The sequence below is a fragment of the Sceloporus occidentalis genome, unplaced genomic scaffold, assembly GCF_023333645.1.
Source record: "Sceloporus occidentalis isolate IW3139 unplaced genomic scaffold, rSceOcc1.0.p SCAF_6, whole genome shotgun sequence".
NCBI lineage: Eukaryota > Metazoa > Chordata > Lepidosauria > Squamata > Phrynosomatidae > Sceloporus > Sceloporus occidentalis.
In genome coordinates this window covers 34932182-34958553 of record NW_028316986.1, presented here as the reverse complement: position 1 = coordinate 34958553, position 26372 = coordinate 34932182, and the positions used below count along the sequence as shown (strand labels likewise).

Here is a 26372-nt window from a genome sequence, read left to right as displayed (position 1 = left end):
TAGGGAAGCTTGACAGAAGAGCCTTGAACTATTTTCTGAAGGAAAGATGAGACCCTCACTAGGCTGCCACAAAACATCTTTTTTTTTCTCTAAAGGCTCTTCTGAACTTTGATATGTGCCAAGACACCACTATTGAAAGCTGTATAATTATGTGCTATAACCACTGTAGAAAATGCTTTGTTCACCTCAACAAAGAACAATAAGCAAAGTAAAGTGACATTACACTGTATCTTTTTCTTTAAGAATGTTGAGAGAGGTCATGGTGCATTATAACTAATAGAGCTGTTGAGTAAGGAGGTTTAAAACTTGATCTTGCTGTGACAAAAAGGAAGAAGAGGGAGCTATAAAATGTAATGACATTAAATCAAATAGACTATACATCATATTGGGGCTATCTCATTGTACTGATGAACACCTTGAATCCAAGGGAGATAAATATCAGAGCGAGATAGTATTCCAGTCCAAAACTTCATAATGCCTTCAATTGCTCTGTCTGGCTCAGCTGAGGGAGATCTTGATTAGAAACAATCATTAAAAGTGGCATTTGCAATGTGTTTTATAGTACCACTTTTTACTTACACAACTTTCACAGCTGAATTTATAAAATGAATGGCAAAGGGAAGATAATTATTTTAGTGAAGCGACTTTTCATCCCTTACAAAATGCTTAAAATGCCATGAGACAACTGACATATCTCACAACATGCATATAATTTAATGAAAATGATGGGGAAAGGAAACCCACAGAAAAATTCTCCAATTTTTCCATACACTTAGTTTGTCAAATATTAATCTATCCATCAAGAATATTTTCCTATTCTTAGACTTCAGTATATATGTTTTATGTTTCCTTGTTACAAAATCACAGAAATTAAATGTTATGAATAATAATAGCATTAAGGTTGCATAGGGAGGAAAGGATTACTAGATATCTTAAAAGCACTTGAGGCCTGTAAAAAGTCATTTTAGCATATATGACACAAATAAGGATTCATGATTACAAAGTGTAAATTAAAGGACTATTATTACCCTAATGTCCTTGGATCAAGCTCAGTTAAATTAATGGATATGCAAAAGAAATAGCTGAATAAACAATTATGCTTCTCAGTTTTTGACCTGCCAAGTCTTTTAACATCAGTAGCAGTTATGGAAACTTACTATTAGACATTCTCACCTAAAATATTCAACTGAACGCTAAGACATCGTGTGCACAAACATGTAGGACAGGTTGCACCAACAGCTAAACACATAACAATATGAAGATTTTGTGGCACTATCTGAACAGTTTTGCTGACACACATGCTGTGGATATTAGAACCAAGAGCCACAACCAATTAAGCTAACTGCAGCTAATTTTGTTCCATTGATTTCATTAGGATAAAAGTTGCTTTCATGTTTTGTAGGGTTGTGTTTCAGACATGAGATTGTAAACTGTTCCTGCCTATGACAACCAAGCAAAAAAACAACTCTATAATGCCTTCCTTCTTCTAGGTGAAACACTGTATCTTGGCTTCTCAAATAAAAATTGTTTGTAAAATAATTGGAGAAAGGAGTAGCAGTTTGTATTTCATTATTAGTTAAAACTAAATTATATGTTTTGTATGTATTTAAAAAGGTAATTCAGATTTCAAAATTAATATCAGAATATTTACATGAATTACAAGTTGATACATGCAGCCTACTCACTTTTGATTAGCTCTTCTCACTTGCACGAGCGGTTAAACAAAGCAGACATGGATAGCATGGCACTAAGTTTTAACCTGGGATTATGGGTTATTGTGCTCAAACATGACAGGATCAAAAGTCAGTTTTAGACCATTATTTGTTGTTCACTCACAATCCTGGCTTGTTTGGAAACCATGTTTGTCTTTGGATTTCTCTCAAGTGATGCCAAGGCATGAAAGCAGAGAAGCATTAACCTTTTCCACACCTGTTTCCCATAATTCAAAATATTTCCTTCCCCTAAAAAAGCTTCTTTCTATATGTGGAGTTGAAAACATATAAGTATGAGTATTATTCAAAGACATAGCTGTATTAGTCTGTATCAGTATACCAAAGGATCTTGAACCAACCTTGATGCCACATGATGAAGCAGATTCAGGCCCAAAACAGACAGGCCAAATAGAGTGGCTTCTGGCCACTTTGGGGGGCATGGTGTTTAGACAATGCATGTTCCCATTGTGGCTGGAAGCCATGCCAAGTTTGCCTAAGGCAACCCAAAGCTGCCAGCAAAATGAATGGATTTAATCCACTCCTGCCAGCAGCCCATTTGGGACCACGGTGGTGGCTTGTTTTGGGAGCAGGCTGTCCACTCGGTGCAGTCCTGGAGCAGTTAGTCTCAAAGGTGCTGCAAGATCCCTGGGAGATGAGTAAGGGTCAGTACATGCCCATATGAAGCGGCGTGGGGGCAGGGATATAAGGGCTCGGTGTGGCTCAGCGTCCACATTCGCCGAACCCTAATATCAGCACCATTATGTCATAAGGCTGTGGCCCCATCCACATGTTGTGCAGCCTCGTGACGTAAGGGTGCCAGAGTGCCCAAATGGCTCTAGCTAGAAGTGCCATCATAAGGGCTGTGGCTGGTGGAGCAAAAAGGAGCTCTGTTTCGGAGCTCCTTTTTGAGCCAGATCATTGCTGCAGCCATGCGATTGCTACAGCAATGATCAGGAGAAGAAAGGGGCGGCCTCTGTCCACTCTTTCTTCTTGTTTGTACCTCCCCTATGTATAACAGAATAAAATCAGCCCTTCATATCCACAGATTTTTTTTATCCACAGATTCAAGAATCCATGGTTTGAGAATATTTTAAATATATATAAAGCAAACCTTGATTTTGGGGCATCATCTTACTGTTCCATTGTATTTAATGGGACTTGAGTATCCAAAGATTTTGGAATCCATGGCGGGTTCTGGAACTGAACCCCAGCAAATACCAATTGTGCACTGTATCTAATTAATTCTCAGGGAGTTCACTCTGATCCACATTATGTGGGCTTCTGACCAATGGTGTATGTGATGCTACTTTGTTTCTGAGGTACTAATTCTATGTTGTTGTTGTTTTTAGAAGGTCCAGCAACATTTTACACAAGTTCTATAATTCTTCAGTTTTATCCTCAGATATTTATACTCAAGTATGAAAAACAGTGACAAACTACAATTAAAGTGTAATCTGTTATCATTTCTGCTACCATTTTTATCCATAATGAGGCAGTTCTCTCACCTAACCCACATGTAATTGTGAAGTTGAAGGCTTTCATGGCCACCATCCATGGTTTTTTGTGAGTTCGGAAAAACCCACAGAAAACCACATGTAATTGTTGTTGTTTTTTATTGAAAAGTCCCATGTGCACATCTTTCCCAGCTGATTTATAAGGCTTCTTAACTCTATAAGAGAAACAAAGGGTCAGAACAGACAGCCCTAAAGGGGCGGCTTGACACCTCCTCTTTGATAGCTAGATTGAGGCCATGGCAACAACATGCCATGGCCCTGATCTAGCATTTTTCCGGGCCAAAAAGGAGAAGCAAAATGCTTTTGTGCTGTTGCGCCGGCTTTTGGGCGCTCCTGTGGCATGCAGCGTACAAACATAACGCCACTGGAGTGAAGCAATGCTGCCTGCCGTGTGGTTAGGAGGGCAGCATGATGCTGGCTTGGGGTGGCATCAGGGTCTAAATGCCATGCCCCCACGCCACCCCCATTCCAGCATATTGTGCCAGTCTGTTTTGCAAGAAAGTTAAAAGCACAGCGGATCTGGTTCCATTTCAGGAAACTATTGAGTAATAGTGTGGGAAAAGAAGAAGCTGGATGGGTACAACCTTGTAATTAAATTGTAACACAGATAAGGTGAAATAAAAATGGAAAAATACAAATGTAGAAGACCCACAAAAAGTAGAACCTATTATTTCTTTATGGACTTTTTTTTTTAAAGAAAGTTTCCTCTAAAATGTATTGACCTAAATCTAATGCTAGCTCCATCTAGAGTGCACCCATTGAACCAAATGCAAAATGATAAATCAACACTTCCATAAGTTGTACTGATTCTGTGGGTCTATTTCATGATGAGTAAGTGGATTTAGGCCACTGATTTTGATTCATAGAGAATAAGTGTATGTTTCTACCTCATCTACCATGCAACCCTATCCACATCTACTCAGAATTAAATCTTGCTGAGTACCAGGAGGATAAAAAATAAGAAAGGGGCTGTGCAGGCCACCCCTTTTACAGCCAGATTGGGGCCGTCGCAACCACATACCATGGCCCCAATCTGGGCTTTGCAGGATGCAAAAGGGAATCACATCCTTTGCGCCTTGTAAAGGGTGCAACAACCACGGCTTTACGGCACTCCTTTGGTGGTGCGTCATGCGGACACAGTGCCAGAGGAGCACCGTGACACTGTCTGCCATGTTGTGCATCACACAGCATGACACTGCCCTGGGGGCATAACTGGGGTGTCCATCATATGGATGCTATGCCCTGACTCTGTCCCCAACCCAGCCTTTCGCACCAGCATGCACAGGACCTAAGCCTGCACAGAATTGTATCATTAGAGCCTTATTTTCTTTCATTTTATTTCTGTCCCACTTTCCTCCCTCAAATGAGTCTCAAAACTTTGAACTTCAAAGCTTAAAACTTTAGATTTAAGATATATTGTAGATTACACAAAGAGTGCCTTTTCTTCTTTTTCTCTTCCTCTCTTTCTCTTCCTATTTCTTTTCTATTTGCGCCACACTTTGTGAGAACAGGTAGAGGATGCTACACTTTGCCACCAATAAGAAGGAATAGCATCCAAGAATGGATAAATGTAATTCCTTCTCACTAGCGCATATATACCTTTCTTAGACCAGAAAGGAAAGAATAACTCTTGCTTGCATTTGAGTTTTTTAAAAAAATTTCTGTTGCATCACTCTGCCTAAATATCTATACCTGTATATCATTCCAATTGACCTTACATGGGGAAATGAATAACAGCATAGAAACTCACTGGAACACACCTTACACAGAGAGATCACCCATAAAGCCATGATATCCCTCTCTGAGGTGTTTTATCAACCTCTGGTAATGAGCTCAGGCTATAGTGGCAAAGTTAAAGTGAGAAAGTAAGAAGCTTTTAAGTACCTTAATTGTGTGTGTTAACAGCAAGGCCCGTTTCATAAGCTATAGCCAAGACCTTCATGGGCCTGAAACAAAGGCATAGTGCCTAAGGACTCCTCTTGCACTTTAATGTTAGATGAGGCTCACTGGCAGGTGCACATGATAGATCTTAGTAAAACAGTTTCCAGGAATCATATACAGCACATATTCTTGAGAGTCCCCCTACAGTGACTGTTGCTTTCTCAATATTTTATTTTCAGTATATATTGTGAATGTTATTTCTGTCAAAGGAAGCAGAAATGGCATAGGAAAATCCATTTCAATTATTTATGATGAGGGGTATATCAGACTTCAATTATATTGAAAGATCAGCAAAAAATGGTGAAGAGGAGGAACTTGGAAGATGCTAAATATGGAAAATGCTCCATTTGCTCAAGAAGTTCAGATCCAATTTCAGCACCACAGTACATGGCATCTTCCCTTCTGCACTAGTTACCTGGGCTGGATGCTGATCAGGCAGGAATGCATATCTACAGATTAAATGATATGCCTTAATGGCAAGGCCAGGACCCAGTTTTCAGCCTGGATTTTAGTTCAAGTCAGTTTTCTGTGTTTGGTCCAGAAAAATCACACTTACCTAAACAATTTTATGCTAGCCCAGGGAACGATGTCTGAACTAAACAATATAATAAGTAAGGAATGTAGAAAATATTTTCCATGTCTAACATCATAATATGAAAAATGAAAGCTTTCCAATATTGAAGTTATATTACTCTCATTACATATAAGGGATTTGTGTGACAATGCTCATAGCATCAACGTATGGATACCACCTTCCACTAAATCATGCAGTACATGGTTTTCTGACATCTTTCAAAAGCCTTCTACAATTGATCAAACTAGACTTTTGACCAGCAATGACCTAATCAGATGGTTTCCCCCTTTTGACTCAGGCCCTGCCTACTAAGTCCCCAGATATTCACTAGAGGATAAGACTAGATTCCCAAGTTCTGTAGAAAATTGTTATTAGGAAGTTGACATATGTCTTTTCTAGGGTTGTAAATGCTCACTTATCTTGTTCTCATGTGCATGAATGTGAAAATGCAAGCATTTTAACAATTATTTTTGTGCACACTGCATGAATTAGACATACTGCTATGATAGTTGTTGGTTTGTAGTATGGACATTTAAAATTGGACTCATTGGAAAAGTTATGTCTTTTGATTAACTGGACAGTCATTTTTCCATCGTATGTACATATATTTTGCTCCACAAAGGGGGGGGGGACAATTATGCGCAAAGGCATTTTTGTCTGAATTACAAAAGTTTGGATGAAATCGAAAGCAGCCTTTTGTCTTGTGATAGAAGGAAGAACTCTCCACAGACATGATTATTTCTTAGCAGACTGTCTCAATGTGACAAGACAGACACTCTCAATGAGGGTGAAAAGTTTAGTGACTATTTTTCATACCCCTACTCTCCCACCACTTTTTATTAAACCACACTTTCTCTTTTTGAATAGGACCCTTTGCCTGAGGACACAGAGCAAGAGAAGTCTAAGATTAGTTCTAAGACCTGACTGTGAGGCCCTTCTGCCTCTCTCAACTGTGGTGGAAGATAGTTTAAGACAAGAGAAAAATGCTTCTCTGTGGCTGCAATGAATTATGGAGCTCTTTGCCCCAATAGGCCAACTTGACACTCTCATTGCATTACAATGGCACCCATTTGTTCTCTTGGGTGAGCAGGTTTTGTCCAGTGTCTGTGCTTCATAATTTTCTCTCCTCTCTCTCTCTCTCTCTCTTACTGTCTCTGAATTTTATTGCATTTTAGTATTAGTTTTAAACAATTAGTTAGTCACCCTGCAAGATATGACAAATAATAATATATTTTTTAAAAAAAATCTGGTGAATGGTTCCCATTCATTAATGTCCTAATAAGAGGATGCTCAGGATATACATTTTATTTAAAAGTATTTATTAAAAACAAACAGGCCCAATGGCCCATGGCTGGTTTAAAGTAATGTTAATGGGAAATGAAATCTGTATCACCACATTCAGCATCCCCTTTTGATATGAATGTTTTCATATCTCATCAGAATTTGGAAAGTTACTTTTAAAAGTACTTAATTACAGTCTCCCACCCAGTTCTTAGTTTCTCTTATAGCTGCAATTATTAAAACAAATTTACCCTCCTATTTCTCAAGTAACTAGAATAATTACATTTAGTCACTTAAAATATCTGATACTCCAAGCCACTGGCATACAGGAGAAAATCACTTTCTTATCATCTCCTCAGTATCCAAACAGAGCATGAATTAGCAGCCCAAGGTACTACACAAACCAGCACATGAACCATGTGATAATCATCTTCCAATATTTAGTAAGGCCGTACCCTGTAACTATAAACATAGCTAAAAGTTACAGTTATGTAGCAAATTGATTAAAGCACTTCCTTATCAAATAACAATTGCATTATTATGCATCTGTTGGTGAAAGGAACAAATAATTCTGTAACTAACACATAAGAAAGCAGATAGACACTTGTTCATCCTTCTGATCATCCTATTGTGACACATATACTAACAACTTTGCTCAACTTTTCAGGAGACAATATGAACATAGTGCCACAAGACCACAAAGCCAATACTGGCAACACCCAGAAGTCTCCCTCTTGCCTCTGCGTTGGATTAGCTGAACGATGTAAAATGCTATAATCAGCACTGAGGAATTTGCTATTGTGGGCTAACAGAAGGTCAGCAGGTTGGCAACAATAGTTTGCTGAGCTGCTGCTTCAGTGGTTGGCTTACCCTAGCTGACAGTTGGCCCATAAGAAGCCATTTCAGCCAAACCTGCTAATCCATGGGGTGTAATCCAGAGATACAAGCCCATTGATTTCAATGGAACAAGGACACAACTGACTTACTCTAGAGTAAGACATTATTTTATTCATTTTGCAGATGGATTGTATGTTATTATTTAATACAAAAATAAATAATAAATAAATGTTCTGTGTTCAACTCAGTTTACAAAATAACAGTTCAGAAAAAGAGCAGACAAAGCTCACATAGAGTAGCCGTCTGGACAATAATGCTAGCGCAGCTCTGATTTTCAAGTTGGAAAATGGAGGAAAAGTACAAATTAACAATCTAAACAGAATGTTTGGTATAAACAAAGAACATCTTCTGGCAAGTCCTTCTGACTAGGCATGCTAACTAGACTGGCTTTTACCAGTCATATAACAAAGTTCATTAGTATCAATTGCAAGGTGAGCGGTACCAAACTGAAACCTAAAGCCAATTGCTAGTGCCAATTAGAGAAATCTACTGGATCAGAGAAACTTACCTAAGAGTTGACTTACCAAGTCCCCATTCATTCTGTTGGGACTAGCAATTACATTTAGATCAAATACTTTGCTTAGTCAAGTGAAAGAAGACTTTAAAAAAAAATCTGTTGTGCATATGAACCAAGGGGGCAAATAAACAGAAAGAGTGCGTACCTCAAAGTCATTTGCTTTATTATAGTGCATGTTGAGGGCCCTGTAGAGCTCACAGTCTCTGGTTATAGACAGCTCTTCAGTGCTTGTTACACCATCGTTGATGGCTTGGCGTGCATACTTCTCCATCTGAATGTAGTAGAACTCACGGAAATTGCTAAACCACTTGATGAGTTGAGAGGTAATGCATCTGTTGAACTGTTAAAATATAAAAGAGCAAAAGGATTAGGTCATGGACATGTCCTGTTTTCCTCCCTCATTTCATAACATCCTTATACCCTTTCCTCTCTCCCACCCTCATAGAGCTCATCTTCAAAAGCTTTTAAGCTGGAGGAATAAGGAGGTACAAGAGGTTGAGTCTGATTATATTAAAATATGCACCAAATGTTTAAATAGCAAGGCATTTGTCAGGGTCCCATTCCTGCCTGTAAGAAGAAAAGCCCTCCCTTCAGCCACCATCTTGAGGGGAGAGAGGCAGGCTAGCTCCAACTGACTGCCTGAAGAAGAAAAGCCCTCCTTCCGACCACCATCTTGGGGAGAGAGAGGCCTGGCCTGAAAGACTAAGAGCCCTCTTCCGACCACCATCTTGAGGGGGAGAGAGGCCTGTTATGTTTGTTTGTTTGTTTGTTTTTACTTTGTATTGTACTTTCTGTTGTACACCGCTTTGATCTAATTTGGAAAAGCGGTATAAAAATAAACATTATTATTATTATTATTATTATTAAAGTTGCTATGCAGTTGCAGTATGGTTGAACCAAATGCAACATTGGGCAACATTTCCATATTTCTAGGTACTAGTATAAAACTTCTAGACACTCAATAGAGCCCAGGATTTCTCAGCTAAGTAAATAGCCAAAGTCATCACAATCAATGATACATTTTACTAAGTTTTATCTATTGTAAACAGGTATTATAGAAGCACATACAGAATAAGAGAAATGCATTGTGTTCCATAACATGTAAGACCTGTTCCTCAAGAAGAAAAATGTGAAATTCTGCCCATTCAAAATATATTTATGGTATAACTGACTCTGGAAATGTAAGTTTCATTATTTTATTGCTAAAGATGTAGATGTGATGCTACATTTCTTTGCCATTGTATGTCAAGTCAAAAAGGCATAATATCCCTATAAACGTGTGCACCTTCAAGTCACCTATTCATTTATGGCAGCCCCATGAATTGCATAAGGCTCTTCTATGCACACATATAAATTATATATTAATAATATGTATATATGTTTACATTGTGGCCTTTCTATGGAGTTGTGCACTCTGGATTCAAGAAATTAAGATATATGCTATATCTGTTTAGATGCTTTTCTTATTCTGACTAGGGTAATCCAGAAAACCTTCAGTCCCTATTAAAAACAATTGCTGCCATTCCATTTGGCAAATCTGAGGTTTTCCAACCTCCTCTATAAAATGGTGTGACAAATGTCACATCCTTTACAAGGAATAAGGAGATCAAGGTTAAAAGTATCTATATCATTCAAGAGAAGTTTTCTTACTGTTTCCTATGACCTTTGAACTAAGGATTTCATCTAGGCTATGATGCAGCTGATACTCTCTTATTGACAGCTGCCCCCCCCCCCCAACGTGTAAAGGACAGATGTATCTCTACTTGCCAAGTTAAAACCAATAAATCCATAGCTATATATCAAGGAAGCTGATATACTACCCCCCTGCCTTTTGTCATCACAGGCATTCACTTTCCTGGCCCCCAGAAAGAGATGTGCATTAATCAAAAATCAACAAAGAACACTTATCAAATGCTGGCCATGAGAACATCCAGGCCTCCAACAAGATGACAGCTAAAGTGTGCATTGGGGCTGTAATTACTACACAGAAAGTTGTTTCCATGCTAGCAAAGATAATAAACGAATGAAAATTTATGGCAGGGAATCTAAGTAACAAGGAAACAGAAGCAGGGAGACTGGTGTTGCTCCCAAAAGGCCAACTTGCATCATAATTGCCATGCAGTTGCAAGGGTCCTTACAGATAATTGACCAGAAAATGATTAAGTCATCATCAAATCGCTTCTGCTTGCAAGAGTTCAAACATGTACTTAACCTATCCAAGAATTATATTTTCACTCTGTGTGTCTGCTCTGTCTCTATTCAGCCCTTGCGGGGAACCTGATTAAAAAGACAACTGAAGGACCCCCGTTATCTGATCTTCTGGTTACCGATTTCAATAGAACTTAAACCCATTACGATTTGCTGAACTTGGAGTTCTTTCCATTTTATCTCAGCAGTAAAATACACTGTCCAAATTTCCAGACACTGAGATAAGGACTACAGGCCCCCGTGACGGCTTACTGTTCCTTTTTAATTCTTTTAGAATAAGAAACAAAACATTACAAAATGATAGCAGGGTGTGCACTGGGGAATGAAAATTGCTTTGACATGGAGATTAGGCTCCTGCATTGTTACAAGACATTGTCTCATATGGACAAGAGTACTGTAGAGGGGGGGGAAACAGAAAGGGGAATTTTTTTCTAGAATGCCCATGAATGACCTAATGTGGACAACGACAACAACAACAAAAAAGTAGTTGCACATGTCATTATTTAGCAACAGGACAAAAAGAGATTTAATGTTTATTCTTTCAGCATGGAAATAGCAGGGAGAAAGGAAAGAAAGAAAGAAAGAAAGAAAGAAAGAAAGAAAGAAAGAAAGATGTGAACAACAAAAAGCCACAACAGGCACATAGAGCATGCCGAAATGACATACGTAAACACTTACGGAACAAAACTGTCCAGCCTGAATAGTATATAAACATTTAAAGAGTGGGCTATTTTGTGTGTGTGTGTGTGTGTGTGCGCGCGCACACACACACACACACGGCTTCTCTTGTCTCAACATTCTAGTGTAGATAAATCAGACGTTTTCTAAATTGCCAAACTTTAAAGAGTTAATTATTCCCCCCTCCTTCTGTAGTGGAGTACAAGAAAAGGATCAATTGTTCTATAAAAGAAAAGCTCTGTAGTGTGTTAATGTGTTACTGCACAAACTAATCGCTACAATAAAGAGTCTGTGTTTCCACAGTGTAAGAGTCTCTGTGACTTTGATTAATGCTTCCCACGGGATACCTCAGCCTCAATATGGGCTGAAGAAACTTCCTAAATATTCAATGAGCATGGTCAAAAGATGTATAAAACAAATCAATCTGACACCTTAATCTGGCTAGGCAGCAGTTGACTCAAGGGGTGGAGGGAATGAGATACATCATTTAACATTGCCGGGTTGAAAAGCCTGGAAGGGTCTGTTCTTCAAAGCTAAAATGACACTGAATCTGTTGTATTTAGTAGTCTAAGAATTATTAGTTTATACGTTGAAATCGGCATCAAGTGAAGTGAAAGAAGATGATACAAGGAGACTCCTTTTTTTGTTCCCACACTAAACTGGGAGACTTTCCCCTTCCAAGTTAAAAGAGAAAAATTATGGTTGCATCTTATTCAGTCTGATTAATTTCAGCTTCTTAATTCGAGGAAGATCATAACAAGAAGAAAATTCAAGGATGCAATTCATGCGTAAGCTCTACAGAAAATCAGCAGGACAATTTTAAGCAAGTCTAACTAAATGCATTTGATCCACTGAAACCAATTTGGAATGTATTTCTAAAGAAATGATTTTAGGCTCATTTGTGTATTGGAATTTTTTTTAAAAAGAGGATTGTTAACTTGGCTTTTATATAAAAGTGGATTGCCTTGAGGATAAGACCAACACGGCACCACTACAAAGTACTGAATTGGACTTTGTCTATTTATTGTACAACACATTAGGATAAATTGCATGCATGGGCTGGAATCCAAGGAGTCCTCCTGTGTTTTCCAGGCATGATGTTACAACTCCAGCTTCTCATGCTGCTTTAGAGGCCACTCTGAAAAATCCCCTTGATTTTTTTTGGAATGGATTTCTAATGGGACACAATGAGTTGTTCTAGTCTGAAGACTAAACAGGTGTGGATATGAAGGAAGCACCATCCATACATCTTGGCTTCTGTCCACTGACTGCATTAAAATGTATGGGCTTTTTTTTAAAAGAAAACTTTCATAGCCATACTTCATGTGGCAGAAAGATTTCACTTTGTACCATGACACAATAAAGATGTCCTTCAGCCACCTGTGTCTTCAAAACATCAATTTAAAGGGCAAATACTTAAGAAGCAATTTATGGGCCGCTTACATTGGGTTAGTACTGATGAATTTAGTGGGGCTAAAACACTAGTCCCATGCACTTGTTCTAGCAGATGTGCCCTAGAATTGGAGTAGGCAAACCAGATGTTTCCCCTTCAGTTGTCTGTACTGCAATTCCCATAACCCACTGGCCATGCTGTCTGTTGCTTACAGAAGTTGTAGTACAAAACTATGAAGAGAATCATGATGAAACCTTGCATATTATAAAGAGTAAAGTTTTGCTGACACAGTGATTAACCTATTTTCTCTGCTGTCACACCACCCAAGAAACTGGGTGAAAAGTTAGTAAGAATTTTTTTAAAAGGAAAAAAATAGTTGAATTGCGATTATTTTTAAGTTCCCCTCCCCTTTTGAGTGTGATAGTTATTATTGGTTTGAGTGATGATGTAAACAATTGTTTTGAGATGGAGGATAGAGTTGATTTCTAGCTTATGAAGTGATTCTGTGGCTGTGAATGGACTTCAGTGAATTAAAAAAAATTGTGTCATTTGTACAAACATAACCCTCCTTTCTCCTCCCATCCACTCTATTTGGTCCCATGCCTGACACCCTGTATGGTAGCTTGAAGACTATCAAGCAGTACGGCACAGAAAGAACACCATCTAAGGTCTTAAACTTAGGTCTTACAGAAGGATTGGGGGACCTGTGGCCCTCCGGACATTGCTGGACTCTAGTTTTCATCATCCCAAGCCAATATGTTCAACGGTAAGTTCTACCATGATGAAAGTTGTAGTCCTGCCTATCCAGAGGGCTACACATTCCCTACCAAAGCCAATCAGGGTTAATGACTGGGCAAGAAAAGCTAGCCATTTCATATAGTATGTTATTTACATTCTCCATTACAGTTAGCTGAGAATGAGCACATTAATCTTTTGCAATAAGGGACCATCTCATATTTTCTAAGCTACTAAATTTTAAAAGGGAACCAAGTACAAAGTGATGGGGAGGGGAGAGAGAGAAAGAGAGAGAGAGAGAGAAAGAGAGAGAGAGAATGATGTACACAAACCTCACAAGGCTCTACTCTGAGGCTTACCTAACATAAATATTAACCCACCTCTAATCACATTGTCAGTCTCATCAACTCTGCAGAGTAAGTCAAAACAGAAGCTGACTATACCCATGAAACAAAACATTAGCGAGATTCAGCGTGGAAACCCACCCTCCCAACCCTGCTCCCCCAAGAAAAGAGGAATGTATCTAATATTTACATCTACTGGTGTGTGATGTTGCTGACCCCGAATGGCTGTTGCCTTCCACCACGGAAGTGGCTGCCTTTCAGTGGTGGGTGAATGGTCCCTATATTGGCTGTTTGAAAAGCACTTTGGGCTTCTTCTGGATGAATGATGCTATATAAACATAAGGTGGCATAACATCAAAATGTTTAATATAAACTTGGCAACATTGCAACAAGACTAAGATCAGTTCATCACATGCTGAAAAAGATGACAAGCACTAAATGCTAGTGAAACTTTTTTCTGTATAGCTGCTTACATTAGCATCCACTAAAAAAGAGAACCACAGAGAACCCTCTCATGTGACTCTCTCAAGCCATACTTTGGCCAAGCTTTATATCAAGGGCTCCAAAGTCTCCAAAGCAATAATTTTCTACTGTTGCACTGCAAGGAAGACTGCCACAAAAGTACTACATTTTATACCTGTTAACTGAGAATAGGTTAATAAATGTGTACGTATACATATACATATACATATATATATATATTAGAGACTTAACAAGCCTTTGATAGAGCATCAATGGTAGTAGTAAACACTTTAGAGTAAATCCAATGTTAGTCCAAAGTACAGTAGAGCCGCTGAAGTGAATGGGATTTGTCAGTCACTACTTACAGAAGTTCTATTGATTTTAATGGATCTACTCTACTTGGGACTAACATTGGATTTAACTCTTACCCCTTTCCCCCTTTGGCTTTCTGGTCAAATTTATTTTGAAAACACTAACACATTCAGCAAACCCCATTTCTCCAGAAACTCTAGTTACTTGGACAGAAAATCTTGAATATGTATACCATGCAAACTGCAAATGAAAAGAAATTAGATTTTAAAAAAATTCTACTTGAAGTGTTATAATCAAGGGGATGGTGATAGTATACAAAGTGAGCATTAAATGCAAGGTGATACACTGATAAATAAATAAAAACTCAATAGGATATGGAATACTTTAAAAACAAGTGAGAAGAAAAAGGCAATTCATCAAACAATACAAAAAAGACTAGGGAGGATTTTTTCCTCCCCCCTCCAAAACAAAAGAAAAGGAAAATTGAGTAGAAAGTGACCAAGGCACTCATTGTAGGAGAAGAGACTTTAAAAAAAGAAGATGGAAAGCCAAATTTGCTGAGATGGATGGGAAAGGGGAATACATTTAAAGTTCTGAGAGAATTTGGGCATGGTAGTGTACAAAAAGAATTTTAACACAGTAAATTTGAACTAATGTGATGTTTATTTTAAAAGGCTTACAAAATGATACCATGTGTGTCATTATAATAATTGGAACCCAAACTAGGTTTGTTTTCTTTCTTTTTAAAAAAGAAACTTACATGATTAACACAAAAAAATCAAGTCGATGTGAAGGAACAATTACTTTGGGGGGGGGGAATCAGGAGGTCCTAATATTCTGTAGAATGAGGGGAGGATGCAGCTGTATGTCGACAGCTTTCATATCCTCATTTGAATAATGTGGCCTGAATCTGTCATTTTATTCATCCTCCTTATGTTCAGTGTACTCTGCATCAACAACAAATTAAGTTGTAAATAAGAGACAATCATCACTTTTGTTTTTAAGCAGCTACTGCATGGAGAATTTCAATGTAGCATTTCTTTTTCTTTTTTTGGACGGAAGGGGGAAAAGGGGGTCTCTACAGCGGGATCCAGTTTAAGCGGAATATGAGGAACATGCCTGCAATGGAACAATTAAAGGAGTACTTTGAAAACGGCTCTCCAAAATGCTCTTGGATAGCACGCTAATGCCACCAGTATAAATTTTGCAGATGCAAAACCGTGCCATCCCATTGTGCCAAAAATGATAAATAAATTGCTGTCCGTCTTTTGTTTAGTTTGTTTTTTTAGGTTATTGTCCACATTGTAGCTAACCAGGAGAGGGGAGATAAACTGAATGAAAAAGAGGGCAGAGTTTTGTTTTGTTTTTAAATCAATCAGATTAGGACAGCTTCATGACTCACAAAAAAGTTAATAAGAGTTTGCCAAGATATATTATTAGTGAAATCAAATTAAAATTAATAAGCATTCAGGAAGTCCAAACATGCAATTAAGACAAGGGAAGATGTAAAATATAAAAAGCTCTTTTCCTACCTTTACATCTGAGAAGTATGTTTTCAGCATATTGGAACTTGGGTACCGGGTATAAAAGAACATGAGTTTAGCCTTTTTCAAGTGGTTAGGCGACAGACCTTCCTGCATGTAGGATGAAATTCATTAAGGAAAAAAAAATGCATTTCTTGAAAGCTGGTTCTCAATATTTAAGAATCTGGAAGGAGAGGGCTTTAGAGTTGAAGAACAAATACACATTCATTTCACAGCTCCTTGGGTTGTAATTACTTAGGAAAAAAGAGTAATCGAGAATATATCACTTAGCAGACTCAGACTGCAATCCTGTACATATTTTCCTAGGAACTATCCCCACAGCACACAGCAAGACGTACATTCAAGGAAATACACATTGAACTGGGCCTGCCAGTGCTTCTGAGTTGGTGGCATTTTTCAGGTGTCAAGTCTGGACACCGTGTGTGTGTGTGTGTGGCACCTGCATCCAAAGAGATGTGCTTCTCCTTTTAAAAAAAAATAAATCAATTTTATGCATTTTTCTTCACTGAGCATCGCATCATGCACATAGCTAATTATGTTAGCAGTACAAATAGAAAATATTTTTGCTGCTTATGATAAATTGTTTCTTATTCTTCAATAACTGAAAAGGAATCAGCAAAATTACCCTAAACTCAAGTATAGGAATAAGCACTGATTAAAACTAATTGACAACAACCACTGTTTTACATGGTGTTTTCACTTTAATGATAGACATGTATTGGGGCTAAAAATAAATTACCAACAAGAAAAGATATGCTCTTTTATATGTGGTCACTTACTCTACAAGGGGACCTATTTCTCCTGCAAACATCATTACCTTTTGGGTCTGCAAAGAAAAACAACCAAAAGTGTTCCCAAGGGAATGTGAAGCTAACCATAACAATCTAGGCATTCCACTGTTTCTCCCTTCTCATCCCTTTCCCTAGTTTCTTGGCACTCTTTTGTGTACTGTTTGCTAGGGCAGTTTTGGTCACATCTGTGCAGCAGGCTGGCCCTGCCATTTCCTCTGTAAATTAATGGCTTTATAATTTATCAGAAATGAAGATGCACGTGACAAAAATCAATGTGGCCCCCACAAGGTCAATTAAGAGAACTCACAGTGGCTTCTTAGAGGACTGTTTCTTTTAAAGAAAGTCAACACGCACAAACACAAATGTCACTTATTAAATAGTATGTATTATGGTGGGAAAACGTCACATTCAAAGTGATCCAGAAACTGAAGCATCTTCACTTAACAGCATGGCAGAAAAATGTATATCCATTTAAAAGAATATACTATATTAATGTAACACACTCATAATATATATACGAGAGAGAGAGAGACAGAGAGTGTAAATATACAATTAAACTGTGATTTGTCTGTCGCAGAATGTGACATGTCAATGTGTCAAATTCTGTAATAAATACAAGACCACATATTTACTATTGCTGTGATATTGGTTTGGGATGATATTCTTTTTAATACAGCTCATGTACCAAATTGTAGCCTTTGAAATTTGTTCATAATAGAAGGGGGGGGGGAATGTTTTATTTTTAAACACAAGATCTAGAAAAATGGTTTAGTTTTAATTCTTAAAAAAGGGGATACCAAAAATGCGATGGATTTAAAGCTCTTAATTTATGTAAGCGCACTGTGAACTGCTCAGCTGAACTTGCATTTTTGTTTTAGATGCTTAATGATTACAAAGAAGATAATTTATGACTGACATACTTCTTGTGCCAAGAGAAGAGTTGAAAGAACCTCCAGTTACCTCCATTAGACTGATAGAGAAATCTAAAAGAGCATTACACTCCCGCACTGCCATCTGTCAAAATGCATAAGTGAAAGAATAGTAGCAAGCTGTCACCTATTGCAGAGCAGAAAGATTTTTAGACAAGTCCAGACTTCTTTGACAGAACTCTATTTTGTTATGTAACTGCATGGAGAGACAGAGGGAGGGTGAGAGGGCCTGTTTAGAGTAATACACTCTCACCCCAAAAAATTGATATGAAAGTACAAAGTGTTCATAATGGATAATTATGAAGCAGATAACTTAAGAGTAATGACACAATTTCTTGAGAGCCTCTCTTGTGTAGTCCCACCTAATCAAATGGAGACACAAGAAATTGGATGCTTTCTTGCACCACTTATTTGTTTTAGTAAGTTTTTCCAGGAGAGGCACCAGAATCCACTAGACTTTTTAAAAAATATTTGGTCTTCCCCAAACTCTACAGAGTTCAGAGAATGTGGATATTTTCCCCGTTTCAGCTTCATAACAACCCTGAAAGACAGATCTGGCCGAGGGATACCAATGACTCACCTAAGACCCACTACTCTACTTCATTCCCACCTGGGGTATCTCAACTCAGAAATCCAACACACTATCCTAAAAAACCAACTAAAGCCCTGGCTTTTACAACCCTAGGAAATTATCAGTGCTTCTATCTATTTATCTTGAACATTTCAAATTTAATTCCCAGAAACCTTTTAAAAAACAAACAAACAACTACCCCCAGACCTTGCCTGCCATTCTCAAGGCAATCTTAATTGACTATTCCTCCTCAAATGTTTCATTTCAAAGATTAGATTATTGCTAAAAAGCATCCATAATAGCAACTATTTAAAATCGATAACAAAACACCCTTGCTAAGACTGAGCTGACCAATTGGTTAATTTTCTTTTTAAGTGCTTGTGCTGAAAAGCAACCGTTCTTCCAAGAAAGCACTGGCTGTTTCCAGGATACTTACACGCGCACAATGACTCATGATGGAATAGATTCAGTAAACATACAGCTGTACTGAACACGAGCTAAGCTCCATTCAAGGTCAGGAAAGAAAAAGAGCACAAATAAATATTAAGGAGGTAGAAGGGGGGAGGGGTAAGTGAGGAAGAGGTAGAAAGGGGGGTGGGGGGTCAGGGGGATGGAGGATGAGAAGGCAAATAGAAAGCAAACAGGCTCTGCTCCAGCAGCTGATGTGGCTTGCCTCGGTACTCTTCACCATAGCTTTGTGAAGACAGATGACATTCAATTCTATGTGTAATGCAAAATAGACAATAACTGCTGAAACTTGAGCCAGCTGCCAGGTGTAAAAAAAATAAGTGGGGGGAGGGCAAAAGAAAAGAAAAGATGATAAATCCATAAATTAATGAAAGACATCTGCTCGGGAACATAAAAGATCAGAGAAACTGCACTGCAGCTGAACCTAAAACAGTGTTCAAACAACCTGAGAATCTGAGTGTTATCTGTTTACAAAGCATAAAGCAGCCGTATTTAAAACAACAGCAGAAGTAGGAGAGGGGGGAAAAAGATGTTAAGGATCAGGAAGTAGGGAGAAAGAGATAAAATAAGAAGACACAAATATGATATGGTTTTTTGTAACATTCTTGTCCTGTATAAATATACAATTCAATGCTGACTGTCCTGATTTGGGATATTAAATGATAGGGCATAGGAGTGTTAAGCAGCTGGATTTTATCTGGCCCAGAAGCTGTCTTATCCAAATTATTATATGAAGAGGTCTTTATTTATTTTTATCCCCTCATTTTTAAAATCCTCTTAAGGGCTCCTTCTCCCACCTGGCTACCTGTAGAATGAAATGGCAATGTCTGTGTACATATGTATGAATGTTAAGGGTGGAGAGGTGCTTCCAATATATATGTTCCTGGCTTTTATCAATGTATCTCCAATTTTTTAGAAATTGTTGTTTTATATCATTTTATTTGGACTGATCATATGTTACCATGCTGAATTCAACCTTCTCTTAAACAGCCATGCTTGAGCAAGCTTTCGGTGATTTTATTTTGGTCAAAGAGGGAGAGGGAAAAATCCCGTCTGATCCAAATGTTCTCATTTTGATGTTTTGTTTTTCAGTGCTACATCTTGAATGAGTGTTCAGCCAGAATAGGAATTGTCCATCTGACTTTTAAAAGTTTATTTTTAATTTTCTAAGACTACTTTTCTAAAGAGCAGAAAAAAAATCTTGTAATCTTCACCTGACAAGACAACCTTGATGCCTCACAAGAAAACCAAACCAAACCCACAATCTACTGTTGTGCTTCAATATTCTTTATGCAAATGCCCTGAGGCTGAACAAGGCTATTTTTCTTGAGATGCAAAGAGGGTGCCTGACAAGGAAGATCATGCAGAAAAACAATTGGCTGTCTGTTTCTTTTGCAATTTGAATAAAAACTTAAATATTTGATTAAACGTATTTAGTTTGCAAAGATATACAATGCCTTCAGGAACTCTGTGATGCAGGTGCATCTTCACATCTTGTTTAATGTGGCATATGAATATTAGCTCTCTCCCTTTGCTCTCAAACAAGGAAGAATAATGGTTAGATGTCTTTTACAGGAAAAAAAGCAAGATGTATTTGGAAAGCAAAGCAAAAACAAACACATGGGGGGGAGACCAGGAAGGGCTCTTGCTAGCAAAACCTGAACTTGGCTGTTATCAGCTAGGCTTGTGTTCTTATCCTGGATGGATTCTCCAAGGAAACAGATGTTGCTTTCTGTTCCAAATGGAAGAACTGCTGCTCTTAAGAAAGATTCTTTATATATGAATATTCGGCCATGTGAAATAGAGAGGAACAAAAACAAAAACCTGGACAAGAACAAACAGACCTTCACATGCCTCTCTCTCATTTGGTTTTGCCTGCAATGAATTCCCAATAACACAGACAAATGGGCAGCTGCTAAAAAAAATAAAGTGGCTGAATATTCTAGAAGAAGTGATGGCCCCAGTGGAAATACAATAGCTTTTAAAATATGTTCTCAGCCAGAACCAAAACAAGACTCTGCAAGAAGGTCTGATGAATAAGCCAGGGGGCTGCTTCATCCATGATATTTGTTTGTTTATTTGGGGCATGTAACTGTATTGTACAAATGGGCCCAACTAAATGGTTTGGGAGTACAAATTTCCATGAGCATGGTGAAGTGGAGAAGATGTATCTGATCAGTAAACAGATGAGATATAACTGAAACTCCCATGCGAACTGATCCATCCACCAAGTCCTGAACTGATCCATCCACCAGGTTTGGGCTACAGAATAAAAAATAATAATTTCCTATATATTATAAACCGCAACACATTAGTTGTATATTGGAGCCTGCTAGGAGTTTGACAGGCAGACAATGAAGAGAGAAGGTTAATAATGTCTGGGTGCTGTGTGTTAGCTTGGTGGGCCATATTATTATGCAGGTGACTGTCATAATGCCTGGCTATTTTACTAGGAAGCATCTAGTCTCTTATTACAGCTAATGTGTTTATGACTGGGATGCCCACAGATCAGTCAGAAATCTGTATTCTTGTCTACATTGTTTATCTGGAGATATGAATGTGTGGAAATGTATTGAGAAAGGAGGATAGAATCAAAACATGTATGAGAGGTTTGTGCCCTTAATCCTGCATCTTACACATATGTTGATACAGGGCTCTGAATGTGGTGCAGATCATAAAGGCTGGGGTGGGAATCACATGGGCCTCCAGATGTTCATGACATACAACTTGCAGCAATCCTCACTATTGGCTGTGCCAATTAGGGCTGCCGGGACTTGTGTTCCAACAACACCTGGAGGGCCACATGATTCGCACCCCTGATATAAACAAAGTATGAATACACATGCTCTGTATTCATTCAGAATTTGTTCTAAGTTCTAGCCTAGGTAGAGAGGGAAGGCAATTCTTTCTATGATGTATTCATATGTGTTCAATGAACAGGTCTGTTGTACTGTCTGGAACAGAAGCAGTAGATGGGTGGAGTGTAATCATCACCGGCAGCATCATTATAATTTCATACATTATATTTATTTATTTATTTACTTCATTTAAATGCCACCTTCCCCCCAAAGTGGGACCCAAGGCACCTTCCAAAAACAACTAATTAAAAATTAAGCATGTTTACATTTTTTTTAAAAAAAGCAATTCAAAATCTAGACACTAAACACCATAAAATACATTAAAAGCCATACAAAAGTTAAACAGAAATAAAACAAACAAATAAATAAAAACCTTCCCTGTTTAACTCTTAAAAACCTGCTTAAATGATTAATTTATGGCTGGAGCAGTGATGGTGAGGGAGAGAGTGGAAAGACCTGAACCTCGCAATTCTTCCAAAGGGTCACACTGTGCTAATAGCCAATTGTGAAACAGACATTGAACATGGTAAGAGGTCATGTAGCACAGTAGCTAAAAGACTGAGCTATGAGATAGTCCAGTCCCTCAATCAAAACTCAGTTACACTATCAACTCACTTGCCAATTTTAGGCAAGCCATTCTCTCCCGGCCTCAGTCCCTATGACCTTCCATCTACAATATGGGAGATAATAATACTGACTTATTGACTTACCTGGTATGGTTGTTCTTAAAAATATTGTGGACCAAACTGGAAGGACTTACTGCCAGGTTTTGAGGATTTGCACTCAAAATTCTACAATAGACAGCAGGAAGAGGTTGGAAATGAATCCGTCACTTGCAGTTCTCATATTTCTTAGCAGCTAAACCCTCTTTCCACTCAGGTTCTATTCACTCTAAGCCCTTCAACATCTTCCCCCTTAGTGTGCTTCATTATTCAAATGGGATGACTTCCACGAACAGATTCTTACCACAAGCAATTGGGGGAAGAGTAGTGTTGTGGGGACAATTCATACACATAACCTACAATCCACTGGATTATCAAGGAGCAGATGGACAAACAGTCCAGATGATGCATTTCTGTCTATCATGGGAGTGACTGATAGAGAAGCCATCCAGTGTGATCTGGCCCTATAGTTCTAAAGCTGGCTGGGAGTAAAGGAGGGGAAGGCTGGGCAAAGCATTCCAAACCAGAAGTGATTAGAAGGTGGGACATGACCTATTGGTACATCTCTAGGATGTTTATCACACTATACTCTTAAAGTGCTACTATTCCACTTTGACTCCTCTAGCTGCCTCCTGTTGCATTCTGGGATTGGCAGTTTTAAGGAGGGGTATTTAGAATTCTCAGGCAGAGAACTTATCTGCCTGAGAATTCTAAATACTCCTCCTTAAAACTGCCAATCCCAGAATGCAACAGGAGGCAGCTAGAGGAGTCAAAGTGGAATAGTAGCACTTTAAGAGTATAGTGTGATAAACATCAAGGTGATTCTCAGTAGATCAGCAATGTTTTTCTGTCGTCCAATTTGGTGAACAACTACCACAACAAAATGACAGCTTTCCAATCAAATTAGATTGCTGAAATGGAGAAAGCTTGAGGCAGCCAGGTACAGACTGTGTGAAAAAGATGAGCCTGATTCAGCTTTAGTTCTGAAAACAAATTCTTAGACTCAGAATATGCTCAGAAGTATCCTGATCTCAAATGCTCTATGGTCTTGATTAAAGGATCCTGGCTTCTAGTAAAATAAATAGCTTTGATAGGCATGATTATCTCCTCCCCTTTGTTCTAAATACTCTAAGTTGCAATACAGAATAGAAATCATGTTTGTCTTCACATGTATCATGAATCTCAACACTGTCTTTGAGAACTGAAGACTTCTAGATAAAAATCTGTTTCAGTCTTCATGTTCAAATGTCTCCATTATCACTAAGGGCTGCTAACCTAATAACTACTTGTGGTTGTACAAAACAGCTTCAGTTCAGTCTTCATAGACCGCAGATGTGACACTGAATGATAGGACTGAAAAGGTAAACTGTTTGCTATCTAGACTTAAGTCTTAATCAAGATGTTAACGGCGAAAGTTTCCATAGACCAAATCTTCCAATACTTAACAGACATAAGCTAATAAGCATTGTGAGAACCTTTAATAAATAAATACATTTAATATTTAATAAATAAAAAATTTGGAAAGACAGAATTTCTTCCCATCCTTTCAGTTGCCTGGAATAAAACTTTTAAAACATATATATTTTAAAAAGCATTAAATTTAGAATAAATCAGTTTAAACCTTCTACCATCCCCTATAAAATTCCCATCAATTGGATTCATCATCATGTTGGGTGGCAACAAGATCTGTAGCAGTATTGTTTTTATTCATCAAGGATGAACAGTGTTATCCTGATGTGATCACTACTTCCCTTTCCAGAATGGAAAAACTAACTGCTGTATTTAGGTCTTCCATATGCAGCCAAGATCCCAAATGGACTCCCTAAATCCAAAGAATCAGTTTACCCTTTATTTCAAATCTTTTGCCAAGAATTTGATATAGATTTGTGCAAAATTACCCATTGTGATTTACTGATTGCAATTTATGGAAAGAGAATTGAGTCCGCATGTGAATGGGCATTTTCTCTTTTAAACATCAGCGGGACTAACACTATATTTCCAAAGAAAATTTTAACATATTTCTGAGTAAATAAGTCCTTTTGAACTCTAAATAACTTCTAAGTAAACATATATAAACTTGGGACATCAATGATGTAAAACTATTATAAAAATAAAGAGAGTAATATTAAAACTCTCTCTCTCTCTCTCTCTCTCTCTCTCTCTCTCTCTGTATGTTTGTGTTTAAAGGGAGTTGAAGGAAAAGAAGACGTGCCCTATAAGATTAATCCAGCTGAATCTGAAGTCTTATATCTAATTGTACTCTCAGGCTTTGCCAAATGATTTGCTTTTTGTATGTTAGGACAAAAGATTTCTGTGTATGGCTGAGCAGAGGTTAGCCATGCATACCCAGCAGCTGCACAAGATCTGAAAACAAGACTCAGATGGGGAGGGGGATGCAGTGAAAAGGATGATGAAGCTTAAATACATCAGTACCTGTATCTCTGTCTTGCTTTTGTATTATGATTTGCTTACCCTCTTAAGAAATATGTTTCAAAGTCATACAGCTGAAACAAATAAATAAACTTGATTTGATATGAGAAAATAAGTCAGAGAGTTCCAAATTAATTACTTTTTCTTTGGAAAGAAATGCAGCCAAGGTACTGTTAAAATTCAGACTCACTGGAATTGTTTTAGAACCATCATTGCTGTCGTCATCATAAATGGAGTAGATCTGTCCCAGCCAAATTGTTAGAATTTAAAGTGTTTGGCATCAAAATCTGAATTCTGAAAATTTTGTTTCTGCTGCAATTTTAAAAGGTTCTTAAATTCTCCATGATTTACGGTGCAGTTTGCTCAGAAGTAAGCTTAATAGAATTCAATGGGGCTTACTTCTAGGCAAGTGTGTATGAGACTGCAGATGTAGACATTTAATGCCAACCAACACAATGGAATAAATAAGGCTACAGTATCTGTCACCTGAAGCTACAAAAACATGGAAAATTTTCTGAATGCACTCCTGTAAGAGTGGTTAGTATATTGTGCTAGTGACAGAAGCACAGAGGCAGCAAAAAGATTCAGGGGGAAAAAAATCTCCAGAGCTCTGGGGAAGTGGTGGCGGGTAAAAAGACAGTACAAAACGAACAATCTCATCCTGAAAAACTTTATGTAAAATTCACTATGGACCCATCTTTGTTTGCAGACTACTGAACTAGTTAGCCCGCAAAGGGGGAAGGGGTCTCAATGGGGGGGTCCAAAGGGCTACTTACTTATCTACTGCACTAAGTACAAATTAAAGCCCCACACTGCTGGATAATTTTCACAGGCAGCAGATGCTACCAAGTGTTTGAGCTCATTCCACTCAACATTATGCTTTATTTTGACAAAGGTTAAGTTCCCATGACAAGAAGCCTTTACTTACAGTCAGTGGTGTTTGGCAGCTCTCATGTGAGTAGAGTGGTGGGACCCCTCTGGCTTTATGATATAACTTTTAACCTATTTGAGGATAACACCTGGATAACCCCTTTAGGGTTTAGTCTAAAACCTGGGCTGGATTCACTACTCCATTGATAGTGAATTGGAGTCATCAACCATCCATCGACAATGATTGAGATCACTGCAGTAACCAGTGAATAGCCAGGAATTTAACCAGGAGATATACCTGTCTCAAAAGGAGGGTAGTCATGAGTCTTAACTTACAAACAGAAATCCTCTTTTTAAAGGTGTCCTCTATTTGAAAATCTGCCAAAAAGTGGATTCATTAAAAAAGAATATATTAATAGAGAACATGGTTTTGATATGACCATCAGCTGTTCACATTTGATAATAAAACTGAACATGCAAATGCTGGGTCACCTGTTCCCAATCTTGTTCACCATAGTTTCACCATGGTAATTGGTTAAATCCCTTCTCCTCACCAAGGCTGGTACAGCTTATGGCTTTGCTTATAGATGTTTCAAGACAGTAAAGTATTTCTGTTTTCCCTAAAAATTTTATAATGCAGCTTTCCACTTCTAGTAATTAGAACACTACCCACCTCCATAT

General features: G+C 38.0%; 1 protein-coding gene across 4 annotated transcripts in view; it reads right to left on the bottom strand.

The window, feature by feature from the left end:
- Positions 1-26372, bottom strand: part of PROX1 (prospero homeobox 1) — a 90411-nt gene that overhangs the window by 47284 nt on the left and 16755 nt on the right. For 3 of the 4 annotated variants that reach the window (XM_089529293.1, XM_089529292.1, XM_089529294.1), the window contains exons 3-5: positions 16101-16208; positions 13985-14122; positions 8582-8776 (exon numbers count right to left, since the gene is read on the bottom strand). In XM_089529293.1, the coding sequence (XP_089385419.1) occupies positions 8582-8776; positions 13985-14122; positions 16101-16208 (441 nt within the window). The remainder of the gene's footprint in view (positions 1-8581; positions 8777-13984; positions 14123-16100; positions 16209-26372) is intronic. The other variant, XM_089529295.1, reaches the window with a different exon arrangement.